The sequence below is a fragment of the Nelumbo nucifera genome, chromosome 1, assembly GCF_055504915.1.
Source record: "Nelumbo nucifera cultivar China Antique chromosome 1, China Antique-T2T, whole genome shotgun sequence".
Taxonomy (NCBI): Eukaryota; Viridiplantae; Streptophyta; class Magnoliopsida; order Proteales; family Nelumbonaceae; genus Nelumbo; species Nelumbo nucifera.
In genome coordinates, this window is record NC_142649.1 from 14,336,389 (window position 1) to 14,349,573 (window position 13,185).

The window sequence follows — 13,185 nt, forward strand, 5'->3', positions numbered from 1 at the left end:
TTGTTTGCATTGCATATGAAGTAAAATAAAAACTTAAGCGAAGTAAACTAAAATTCAAAAGTGTACCAAAATTTGTATTCTTCTTATTTGCACCCTCATGCATTTCTATTAGTATAGCTGAAATTATATTGCAAACAAATGGAGCATAAGGGAGCATTTGGTAAGAGTTCAAAGGCTGAACCAAAGCCATTTTGTATTGCGGTTCACTTTTGCTGTTTTGCAGGGATTTGGTAAGAATATATATTTGAGTCATTTTACACTCAAGGCTCTGTTTGGAAGGAGTACAAATGCAATTATGTAGAATGTAAAACTTTGTCCAAATTGAGCCTAAACTGTGGTGGGTCAGAGTGCGAAATTCATAATCACTGTCAAATACTCATGGAATTCGTGTCTGTACACATGTTAAGTCAACTGCAAAGTCAGAATCACTGTCCAGTACTCTTGAAATTCGTATTTGTACATATAGAATCAAAACCTTTCGGTAAAAATACAAAATTCATCTTTGTAAAACTAAACCGACTTTTATTTGTTTTTAAACCCTTACCAAACACAAAGCAGGCTGATTTCAAATCAGCAACCAGTTGGATCCTTTACAGATGTAAAGAGACTCGGCATGTGTGTAATCAGTCATATGTGTCTGTTACTTGCTTTTAAGAGCAAGAGTAACAAATTCCAATACGATCTCTTGCCTGGCTGGCCTATCTCTATCTTCAAAACAATTTTATTGCAACCCGATATAGGGTTTCAAGAGTTTTAATTGCATTGGGCCCGGGTTACGGATTCGGGCCGATCCAAAATTTAACAAATTCCAATCCAAACCAACCTAATCCAATTACACTCGGAATTTTCTACTGTGGCAGCAATTAGGTAAAGAGTGGATAAAAAAAGTAAATAGAAAATCTAGGCTCTTCTAATTAGGGGAACAATTTTTACGGTCGAATTAAACTTTTATCAAAATTTAAATGAGCCTAGCCTAAAATGTTGAGGGCCAACCCGAGTTGCACATCCATATAGCACCCCAATTGAGACTGCTATGGCTTTGACTGTTCGGTGGAACTCCTATCTTCCTTTTGGTTTATATTTTATAATGAGAGAGAGAGAGAGAGAAGGGGGGAGGGGGGATGATTAGCTTTCCGACAAAGTTATAAGTAGGTCCGTTCTGATATAATCGTCTAAAACGAGACATGAAAATGTTAAAAATATTTAGATATTTACTTTTTTTAAAATATTTGTTTTTCAAATTGTTTTGTTCATATGAATCAACCCAAATCCTTCCAATCTCTTTTGATCAATTTATTTTCTAAATTTTCTCTTTATATCAATCACACTCTCTTTGTTTTTATTGTTCATAAAATTTTGTATTGTTTTTATTTTTCTATAAAAATTAGCCTCAATAACAATTTTACAGGCATTTTGAACATTTTCATGTATTCTTTTTCAGAAATTTCTACTCGAGGGAGTTTACTTACAAGTATCAGAAACTTTAAAGGAGGTGATTGCAATTAGTAAACTTCATAGGAGGTTTCAATTTAATTACCCTTAGCTGTGCTTTCACATTTGAACCCCACAAAATGTGCCCATGGGATACCTCACAACACATCCGAACCGTGTACGGGAGATATTCCCAACGCATGCTGAGATATGCATGCAGGCCTCTGGGGCGTACTGGACGCAAATGTGAACTCATGCTTTCTACCGTTGCTACAAGTTTCACAACCGATCTGGAACTATAAGAAGTACAATTTACCTTAGCTCCATGTCATTTGCATCTCCAAGGGAGTAAAGTTTTGCATCCCAAATAAAACAAAGTAAAATCCAAACACAATCTAACGATTATAACCATGATTTTACTCACTCACCTCCGTTCTACACCTCTCAACATTTTAATTTATTATGAAAAACTAGCGGAAAGATAACACACGTGATTATTTGAAAAATTAAAGGAATAATAGCATATAAGGGCAACTTTTCGGTTTAATATCAATAAAAGTAATACTTTTAAAAAATTTTAAAAATATGTTAATTTTTTAAAAATAATATCAATAAAGAGTAAAAATACTATTCATCATCTTCTTCTTGCCATTTGTTCACCAGCACCGCCGTTCACTGCTGCCTACCACCACCCGCTGCCGCCTCTGCCTCCGCCTCCGGCAACGTTGCTGGAGGTGGTCGAAGGCAGAGGTGGCGGCAGCGGTGCTGGTGGTCATTTCTCTGCCCAATGCTGCCACCTCCACCCACCTCTGCCTCCGGCCACCTCCGACAATGTTGTTGGAGGCGAAGGCGGTGACAGGCGATGGTGGACGGCGGCACTGGTGAACAAATGGCAAGAAGAAGATGATAAACAGTGTTTTTGCCCTTTATTGATATTATTTTTAAAAAGTTAACCTATTTTTGAATTCTTTTTAAAAATATTACTTTTATTGATATTAAACCCCAAAATTTGCCCCTATATGCTATTACCCCAAAATTAAATTCGGAGAAGTACGGATAGGCCCAATGCAAATTTCTGATTTTCACTACAGAGCAATAAACATTCAAAAGGTAAAAAAACCCACTCTATGCACTAATGCCCACCCGTGAATTGGCATCAATTCCGAGTTGTCATCTACCCCAACTGTACTTTGGACCTACAAATTCTGACTCTGGGCTGATCGGTCATTCTCCCAAAGTTTGATAAGGACATCACGGGTGACTTTAATTTGATATGATCATAACATGGGTGATTTAATTTCATATGGATATCCCATTATGCATGGAATATTGATGGAAATATGAAGAAGATTTATAGGTTGCATTTGTTTTCAGTGTAAACTTCATCTGTGTAAAAGTATATCGATAGAGTTCAATGTTGAAGGGATTAAGACTAATGAACCGTTAGAACTTTTTCGATGTAAATAATACATTGATAAAATCAAAATAGTTTTTACATTGATTATTGATGTAAAACTCAACCGATAGGGAAGAACCTTGCACTGAAAACAAATGCATGAAAATTAGGATTGGATCATGATCCCAGTCCATTTGCATATGTAAAAACTTTAGTATTTGAGAGAGGACCGCAAAAACTGATGAAGACTTTATTGTACAAGTAGACTCAAATTTGATTCATTTATATTTGAAATTGAATGTTTGTTTGCTCATAAACCCACAAACACAATATTTTGCGAAAACTAATTGGATCCGAAATGGGTGAAAACTTTTCACGGTAAAATATTTTACCTACATTTTTTTCTTCTAAACTAAAGATTTTGTATATGTTTGGCATCCATGCTGCAGATATAGTAAGAAAATGGTGCTGCTAATGTGTGGGTTGGAAGTATTGTTTTATGAGAAAACGATGCCTTTTTTTTTGTTTGGAAACGTTGCTGCTAGGTAGGATGTTTCCTGGAGCAACAACAACGTTTTCTGTTTGGTACAAACAAGGTTCAAAGTGTCAAAAATGCAATGTGTATCGGAAAGACATTTTTAAGAGATGTATCGGAATACACTTTGGATACATATGGAAACGGACAAAAATTCAAGCTATGCATAAATATGGTAAAAAATTCAAGTAAATCTTAAAAAATATATTACTAACTATATTTACATATTTTTTATGATTGCAAATAAGTCATTTAAATGTAAACAACCATAATTTAATGGTTTATATAAAGTGTGACATATCGGGACACAATTAGTAACCCTCGAAAAATGATGGAATAACTAAAATATAAACAAAAACAAAAAATAAAAAAAATAAAATGTGAGTGTCAATTTTCAAAAACCAATATAGTTAATCTTAATATTTATTAGTGTGACCAAGGTTCAAATCTTTCTACAACTAAAATTTGAAGTTTTTACACTAACAAAACGAAATTAATGATAGGGAATCATTTTGAATTAGGCGCTAAAATTCAAATTTAAATTTAAATTTACCTTAGAGTAATTGGCTAATTAATGAAAGAGAAATTAGACTTAAACAAACGACATTAATGAGAGATTCACTATTAAATATGGATAAACGATACAGATTCGTTTCATGCCTGTATCGACCGATATAGATCCGAAATAGCCCGATACGTACGAAAAGATACACACTGATATGTTGTGATATTTTGAACCTTGAGTACCAAATGCTCCAGGAAACGTTTTCAGCACTACTACCCATTATCTAATGCCACGTTAGTGCCACCTTATGTCCGTGTTGGCAGCAAGATCTAGGAAACACCAAATTCGGCATCACTCCAAGCCATGTCTTCCCAATTTCCAAAGCGTGGCTTGGAACACTATTTTTTATGAAAAAACGGTATCAAACAAATAAGCATTTCCAAGTGACTATTTGGCATCATTGTCGTTTCTTGGAGCAACGGCACCACATCGGAAAAAACGGTGCTCCAAGAAAAGGACATTTGTTTGGAACCGTTTCCCCATAAAAATGGTGCTCCAAACCTTGCCTCGAAAATCGAAAAACGGCACCACACCAGACATCGTTTTCTGATAAAATGGTGTTTCCAACCACACATCAGCAGCACCATTTTTTCATATGCAACATCGATACCAAACATGTACAAAAAATAAAGGAGAATGACTAATAACTCCAAGGTCAGAATTTATAGGCTCTAAATTAGGCCTATCGTATTTTTCCGAAATACGGTTTTTTCCTGACGTGACGCTGATGTGTCACTGCGGAGCAACGACATCAATGCCAAAGTGATTCTTTATTTGGTTCTTTTACAATGGTCACGTTAGATATGAAATATTAGTAATTTAAAGACAAAAGAGCGACAAAACTCATTAATAGGCGCTAAACAACAAAATTATCACTGTTCCTTTTGTTTTTTTGGTACTTTTGAAATGTAAACTAGCATCTGAAATTCTTAATCGTCATCTCAACAATAATTGTTTTGAGGAAAGAAACGCAGCCGTGGATCAAACCTCCATTTAACATTGTCCTCAACAAAAGAAGGAAATCTCCACCGTCAATTTCTTTGTGCTCAAGGTGGCCCCACCGTATCAGCCGTACAACAAGTAATCTTGTGGGCCCAGAAGTTCAGGCGTTAATCTACGGTTGTCGTGTAACCAGTCAGAGACACGTGTATGGTCGGCTGAGGCTGCGGCCCACGAAATTTTACAGTCTAATCTAATCCCTCGAGACACGAGACATTGATGTCTGCGGCCTTTGTTGCTCCAGTAAAATTCTAATTTTAAATTTTTAATATCACTGGACTAAATAAAGTAGAGAAAAAATAATGAACAATAAAAAATTGGTAAAAGATTAAGAGAATATCAACAAAACAAAATGAGGATTACTGTGTCGGAATTGGGATTAAAGAAATTACGAGACACAGGCATTTTGATCGCATTATAAATGAGGACGCGAAGAGAGCAGGAGAAGCGCAAATTCCAAGACGGAGACGACGAGCCGAAGGGGCGATTCGTCTCCGGAGATTCTTCGAAGGAAGTCGGTGGCTCCCCTGTTCTGAGGATCCTCGTGCATACCATGGCCGGCCAGTCTCGCAAATGGATGATTCTGGTGGCCACGATTTGGATTCAGGCCTTCACGGGCACAAACTTTGATTTCTCAGCGTACTCCACGGAACTGAAATCGGTACTGGGGATCACTCAGGTTCAATTGAACTACCTCGCCGTGGCGTCGGATCTTGGGAAGGCATTTGGGTGGTCGTCAGGCCTTGCCCTGCTGCATTTACCCTTGTGGGTCGTGATGTTCATGTCTTCCTTTATGGGTCTGGTTGGTTATGGCCTTCAATGGTTCGTGATTCGGAGTTACATCTCTTTGCCTTATGTTCTGGTCAGTTCATCTCTCCCCTCTTCCTTTATTTCATTAAAAACTGAAATTGCTTTTTTGCTGAATATTCTGGGAACTATTTCTTGCTTATTTGCTTTTGTATTGAAACTGGCTCTTCGATAAATCATTTCTTCAATTCGGATTGAAGAACCCTCCATTGGGTTTTGATTCCTGGGTTGAGGAATGATGAAAGAATTCGTTCTGGTCTTGCTCTGTAACTCTGTTTGTGGCTCTGTTTTTACTTCATAGACAATATAAATAATACATCTGCGAGTCAAACTTGGGCTTGCGTTTTTACCAAGTTTAATCATGGAGGATTTTGTTTCTACCTCTCGTCCACCCTTGTCTGAGGTTCCTCTGTTCTTGGAATCTCTCTCTTTCTCTCTTTCTCTCTCTCTCTCTGTCTCTCTCTGGAACAATCCTAATATCCTTTCTCTCTCTCTCTCTCTCTCTCTCTCTCTGCGTCTCGTATTTTTCTTTTCAAGGTGCAAATAATTCTATTGATAGAAAACTGCTAGCTTGCTATCAACCGTCCGTTTCGAATTCATCTCTATGATTCATGAACTAGGAAACTGACAACTGGTAGTTCTCTAGAACACGTGGGCAGGCACATAAATGCATGAACTAGTCCCAGGAGGCTAGAACTCCTGACCTCAATCCGACGGCTGGTAGTCTCTAGATCTAGATCAATATTGCTTTATTGACGATTCCCTCCGCGCCACGTTTCAATCATGTCCTACTTTTGTATCATCACAGATCAAACGGCTATTGTGTATTGTTCATAAAAAAGTACGGTGATGATGTCAGTTCTTACAGAAGATCCGTAAATGATTAAAACACGAGAAAACCTCTTTGGCATTGGAGTATTTCCGACGTGGAGATGGAGTTGTGAACGTAGAGTCGTAGACGTAGACTGCAAAGAGGACTCTTTCTTTCCGTTTATTACTTTTCCTTCGTCGGAGGCCGGATCTGCTCCTCACATAGGACGCCTCACACCAACCTTACAGGCACATCCCATCATGTATTCATGTATTAGAAAGTTATTATTTACGAGAGATATTTCCTAATGTATGATGAGATGTAAATGTGAAGTCGGTGTGAGGCGCCCTAAGGATCAGATCCCATTCCCGTCGTCGTACTAATTGTTTTGTTAAGGCTATTTTGGTCATTGTGGAAATAAACTGTCCGTCAAACCCGGCGACTCGCTGGGCTGGTAGTTATTGGCGTCAGCCTCACGCAGCGAACGCTAACAGAGATTTTCCGGGCTCTTGACAAAACAAAAAAAGAAATAACAAAGATACAACTTTTCTTTTACTTCTTTTTTCTGCCATTTTTTGGAATCTTGAAAATAATGATTTTGCCACGCAAGCAGCTGGTCCACACCTCTCACGTCTGCATGTGATTCCAGTAGCACGTGGGATGAGCACGTGATTCTTTGCGACTTAGAGAGTGAATAGCCCCATGAACTTTGAAAAAAAAAAGATTAAAAAAACTCTTCAAATAAAATTTGTTTGTTGCAACTTGTAAAAAGAAATTTTTAGATTTTAAAATGTCTCTTAGCGGCTTAGAAGTCTATTTTATTTAACGTGTTATGTTGAGAGATATTTTATGAATTTTTCTTTTTTAAATTTTCTTAATAATAAAATTGCCTTTGTTCCAAAATCTTACCTTTTTTTTTTTTTTTCTGTCAAACATCCCTCTTTGCTTTTGTTTGATGGAGAGCAAAGGTTGAATTAGATTTCTTTTTCTTGATTTTTTATAGTTTTTATAATACTAATTGCAACATTAGATTTATCAACAGTACCCATCTTCATTGGTAAGGTTTTTGGCTGGCTGTAGGGAAAGCTTTGGTGAACCTAGATTTGGTGTGAATGCAAATTTGGCTGTTGGTGTGAACACAATTGTCCGAATCATCCATTTCACTCCTACATATACAGTAGGAAATAAATTCATATTCAGACCTCACAAAAGCATCTTCATAACCCCTTGGGCATTGTGCTTTGCTAATATCTCTCACATAGTAAAACCATACAAGTACGAATATGTTGTCAGTTTATGTCTCTCAAAGGCTATGACATGGGAGATGTTCCAAGTGTACACTTGCAGTGGCCTATTGAGACATTAATGGGAGCGTATTTTGCCGGTAGAAGATCCCTAGCAAGACCAACAATCCAGGCTCTTGGCAGTGTTCTTGGACGAAACATATCAACACATTACACATGTGATAACGAGACCATAGGAACGGGATCTGTTCCTCACACAGGGGCGATGTTTTCAATGCATGGTACGATGTTCATGTGAGGCACAAGCAAGGTAAGTTTTGGGGTGGAGACGTTGGGATCAAATCCCTTCGTCGCTAGGTTTTTTTTTTCTTGGTTTAACGCGTGCCCTCTTAGCCACATGAAAAATAATTAAATAATATATATATATTTTTTTAAAGAACAAATACACATAATCACTTCATTTTCTTTGTCAAAGAAGTATGAGTCAAGGTCAAGTAGACCAACACTGTGTAAAGTTTGACACATTGTCCCACAATAATTTTTATTGGTTTTCTAAATATATTATGTTTAGCAATATATTGATTTTCTAAATTTCAACAATATGTTGATTTTTAAGTGTATTGTTTCTAATAATACATTGATTTTAAAATTTATTATCTACTCCCTCACCTGCCACTACCAACAGCACAAATTCATAAAAATTTAAAAGTTGGACTGAACAATAAAAACCCCAGTCAAAATGAATCAGGCAAATTTTCTAAGATAGCTGTCATAATTTATGCAGTGCCTGTGCAATGTGCTCCAACGAGGGAACTGTACAGGTATTTACGATTACGATGTCTACTTTATTCACTCGCCTACTAAACATGCCGAGTCAACTCACTATTCATTAAGGAAGTCCAGACACCAAATTGAGTTTCAGTTGTTTACAAAATTTTCTTGCATTCCAAGGAAATGGATTAACTACTAAATTAGAACTAATTGTTTTGTCCATTGGCAGGTGTTTCTTCTGTGCTTGTTGGCCGGCTGTAGCATTTGTTGGTTCAACACCGTGTGCTTTGTTCTCTGCATCAGAAACTTTCCGGTGAACCGAGCCCTTGCTCTGTCCCTCACCATCAGCTTTAATGGAGTGAGCGCCGCTATATACAGCCTTGCTGCTAATGCCGTAAACTCCAGCGACGATGCTGTGTATCTACTTCTCAATGCACTTATCCCTCTTTTCACCTCTATAGCCGCGCTCCTACCAATCCTCCGCCAGCCCCCGTTTCAAACCCTCCCCTCCGACGTCGTTCGCCGCGATTCCCTTGTATTCCTCTTTCTCAACATCCTCGCCATATTCACCGGCCTCTACCTCCTCCTCCTCAACTCAGTTTCCTCTAGCGCATCAACCGCGCGCTTCCTCTTTGCTGGGGCTGTCCTCCTTCTCGTCATCCCCTTGTGCATCCCCGGCACGCTGTACGCTCGAGATTGGGTCCACCGGACCGTCCACTCCAGCTTCCGCCTCGAAGGCTCCGGCTTCAATCTCGTCGACATCGATGACCTTGAGCTTCACAAGGAGTTCATTGGACGTGAGAACGTCAACGGAAATGGCAGTAGCAACACACTGCTTACGAATGGCAACATAATTTCTAATGGAGATGCTAGACACGATGAAGGGGAGAATGATGGGTGCTGTGAGAGGGTAATCGAGAAGGACCAGTTGGTGATGCTCGGCGAGGAACACCCTGCTCGGATGCTGGTTCGTAGGTGGGACTTCTGGCTCTACTACGTTGCATATTTCTGTGGGGGTACGATTGGGCTGGTATACAGTAACAATCTTGGGCAGATTGCACAATCGCTTGGGTTTAGCTCCCACACTACGACGCTCGTCACGCTCTACTCATCCTGCTCTTTCTTCGGCCGTCTGCTGTCAGCAGCTCCGGATTTCATGCGTGCGTAAGTAATTCCTCCTATTTTCTTTAGTCTACTCCACTCTTCGTTGCGTTTGCACCTTATCGCTCACATTTTAGGGTTTGACTTCAACTCACTGAGTTAACCAGCTTTCTAACCAACCGAGTGGTTGCTCAATTAGTAACTTAGCTGGGTATTCCCAGCGCCCAGCGCCCCAGCGGGCGGATATGCGGAATCGACTCTTGGATTCAGCAAAATCCGAATCTGATTCGATTATTGAAAATTTATATCCAAATCCTATTTTAATCTTTACAATAAAATTAAAAAGTGAATTATTTTTCAACTTTTATATATAATAAATAAATGTTAAATAAAACATAATAATTATATAAAATTTATATATCAAAAATAATAAATATTATAATATAATTGAATTTAAACATTAATAAGACCAAATGAAATCAAATCCTAATTTAATCCAGTTTAATCAGATGCATATTACAAAATTCTAATCCAATCGAATTACATAAATACATATAGTTGTATCTGATGTCAGATTAGACCTTGACTTTCGAGTATCATTGATAGTCCTACTCTTTCATCTTCCTTTTTGTGTGTATTTTTACAATTCATTGGGTCAGTGTGAACTTGAATGCTATCACAACTTCCAACAATTCTAGGATGGTGACCTTGAAGAGTTCAAATAAGCCCCCCACATAATCCTACATCCCCGCCCGTATCGAAAACATCTTCCAATGATGATATCATCATTTTTAGTATTATCATGGAAAAATGTTTTCAATAGTAGAATGTGCTGTGGGACGTTGTGGGGGGTTGATTTGATTTGGACTTTGAACCTGAATTGTGGTTAAGGACGTGGGTAGCTATTTTACCCAGCCGGAAATACACTCAACAACATAGTATTAGTCCTCCACATGACCTTATCCTTTAACAAGTAAGAAAAGTGGCCAAGAATCCTAAGTCGTGGCAAATTAATGGAGGTGCAAAAGTCATCCAAGATTGAGTAGACCTCATTTATCCCGGATATTTTGCTTAGATGAAAGCTGCCTATTGATGTGGACTACCATTGTTTCCTTTCTGAATATTTTTATCGGATGCAGTTCTCAGTCCTCACAATACCATGCTAAAACCGTGTTTACATCCACTTTGCAGCGTGTTTATACTTGTGCGTTCTAAAGGAGTATTTACACTTGATTGATCTACCTTTATGTCATTGTCTGCTTTGATAACCTTTCCTTCCTGGGTGGGGAACCAAAGTCATCACAGCCAATAGCTTCATCGCTTGGTTAATTCCTGTCAACTTGGGGAGATTTTCAAATCAAAATTTACAGATAAGTATCAGTTTCTGACACTGATTGCATGAAAGTTTTTTCCGGGACCTTCGATTCTAAGGGGATTTTCTTTGGGGAGGAGGGGGTTTCTTAGATGGTGAACAATTGACAATATAGTTAATAACTGTTTGCAAGGGTGCCCATTGTAGCCTTGTAGGATTCAAACCTTAAAACCGAATTCAACCAAACTGAATTTATGATTTGATTTCATTTATCATTTTTTTTAAATTTCATTTTACGGTTTTGATTATTATTATTTTTTTTGGGATTTTATAAACCAAACCAAATGTATAAAATTATAAGTATATAATAAATTATTTTATTTTATATTAAAATAATAAAAAAGTTTTAAGTTTTACCTTTTAGATGTATTATTTGGGGTCTTTTAATTGATATTATTTAGTTTAATATCAAAACAGTTTAATTTGGTCCGAAAATTTGAAAAGACCGTTGCTAATTGTGAATCCTGACATACAATCAAGGACGAAGCCTACACCGTAGGCTTCTTTTGGTATATGCCAGTGCCAGACATGACTGATTCAGAACATCCCTCCAAATTCCAATAGAAGACCATCTGTATTGCTCAAATATTCATGTATAAAAAATTTATGATATTTCTTTTAACTTCTAGAGAGACGACGGACAAGAAACAAACAGAATCTATCAAATAGCTTACATTAGTTTCCTGTTCGAAAAAAAAAAAAAATTGGAATCTGAACAGCTTTGACCAATTAAAGCCTTCTGTGAATTTTGATAAATACTCACTTGATTTATTACCATACTATATAGTTGATTGGTTATAAGAATTTCAGATGTCAAAATGGACAAGGGGAAATTCTAGGTAATTATATATAAAACGTTTATGTATGCAGGAAGATGTATTTCGCACGCACGGGATGGCTCACAATGGCTCTCTTGCCGACGCCGATCGCCTTCTTTATCCTTGCCGCCTATGGCAGCAGTATGGCATTGCACGCCGGAACTGCCCTCATCGGTCTGAGCTCCGGATTCATATTTGCTGCAGCCGTTTCAATCACATCGGAGTTATTTGGCCCTAACAGCATGGGTGTGAACCACAACATCCTCATCACTAACATTCCAATTGGATCTCTTGCGTATGGATTCATGGCCGCAGTCATCTACGATGCCAACGCCGGCGTGACGTTCCGGGACTCGGGTAAGTTGGATGGGGAGATGGTGTGCATGGGGAGAAATTGCTACCTACAAACCTTTGTGTCGTGGGGATGCATTTCCTTGTTAGGCCTAGCATCCAGTGTGTTACTCTTCATACGGACCAGACCTGCTTATGACCGTTTTGAACGGAATCGGAGACAGATGCAATCGTATTAACTGCAGTATTCTCATCTATCGAAATTCGAAAATACATCATATATTTAGAAAAGTTCGATACCAAACCACCAAATCAAGGGATTAGTCCTGTCACGAGGAGATCAGGCGGTTGATGAAGCTTGACGTGCAGAGAGTCATTGGCTTTGATATAAACCACATTGATTTTTGTTTTTCTTTCTTGTAAAGGGTGCATAACTAGCAATTGTTTCCTTTTTTTTGGTACTGTAATTGTTTTACTCGATACAAAATTGCAGTTTTGGCTCTTTCATTTTGTTATTCATTCATATGTTTCCTCGAAACAAGAACAACTGCCACTGTTGGAGAAATGAAATGATACATGTATTTAACTATTTATGCGAAATAGGGTTGGCACTCGATAAGCTTTAGATTTCTGCTATGTCCAAAATAACAGTGCCCCAATTATAGCTTGTGCTTTTTGACTTTACATTGTTACGTTTTTCAGAAAGCAGTTTTTGACAAATTCTGCAAAAACTCTCTTTCCTATTCCCAAACCCACTTAAGAACCCTTCATCCTAAACCTGTTCCAAATTCATTTAATTTTTCTCTCAATTTCCCAAATCCATCATCACATAATTAAGTGAAATGTGATGTCACTCTCAACTAGGCTCCTTTCATTTAAAGTGTTCTTCTTTGCATTAACTATTAGGCCCTTTTAGCTTCATTTATCGGAAGAAATCTGAGCATCAATTTTCTATAGTTCGTGGAGGTCTAGTAAGCGAGTACATGCCTACCAATGGCCTATGGGCTGTTTTATCTTTGGCGACCGGTTTGCTATCACCTGATT

General features: G+C 37.9%; 1 protein-coding gene across 2 annotated transcripts; it reads left to right on the forward strand.

Annotated features, from left to right (window-relative positions):
* The first annotated feature begins 5,297 nt into the window (after nucleotides 1-5,297).
* On the forward strand, nucleotides 5,298-12,786 carry LOC104588076 (protein NUCLEAR FUSION DEFECTIVE 4-like). Of its 2 annotated transcripts, XM_088896284.1 has the most exons (4): nucleotides 7,566-8,098; nucleotides 8,573-8,609; nucleotides 8,789-9,723; nucleotides 11,903-12,786. In XM_088896284.1, exons 1-4 carry the CDS (start codon nucleotides 8,067-8,069, stop codon nucleotides 12,378-12,380), a joined length of 1,482 nt encoding a protein of 493 aa, XP_088752410.1. In that variant the 5' UTR covers nucleotides 7,566-8,066; the 3' UTR covers nucleotides 12,381-12,786. The 2 variants fall into 2 exon arrangements, with proteins under 2 accessions (XP_010244193.2, XP_088752410.1); XM_010245891.3 differs by lacking the exons at nucleotides 7,566-8,098; nucleotides 8,573-8,609 and adding an exon at nucleotides 5,298-5,788.
* The last annotated feature ends 399 nt before the right edge of the window (nucleotides 12,787-13,185 follow it).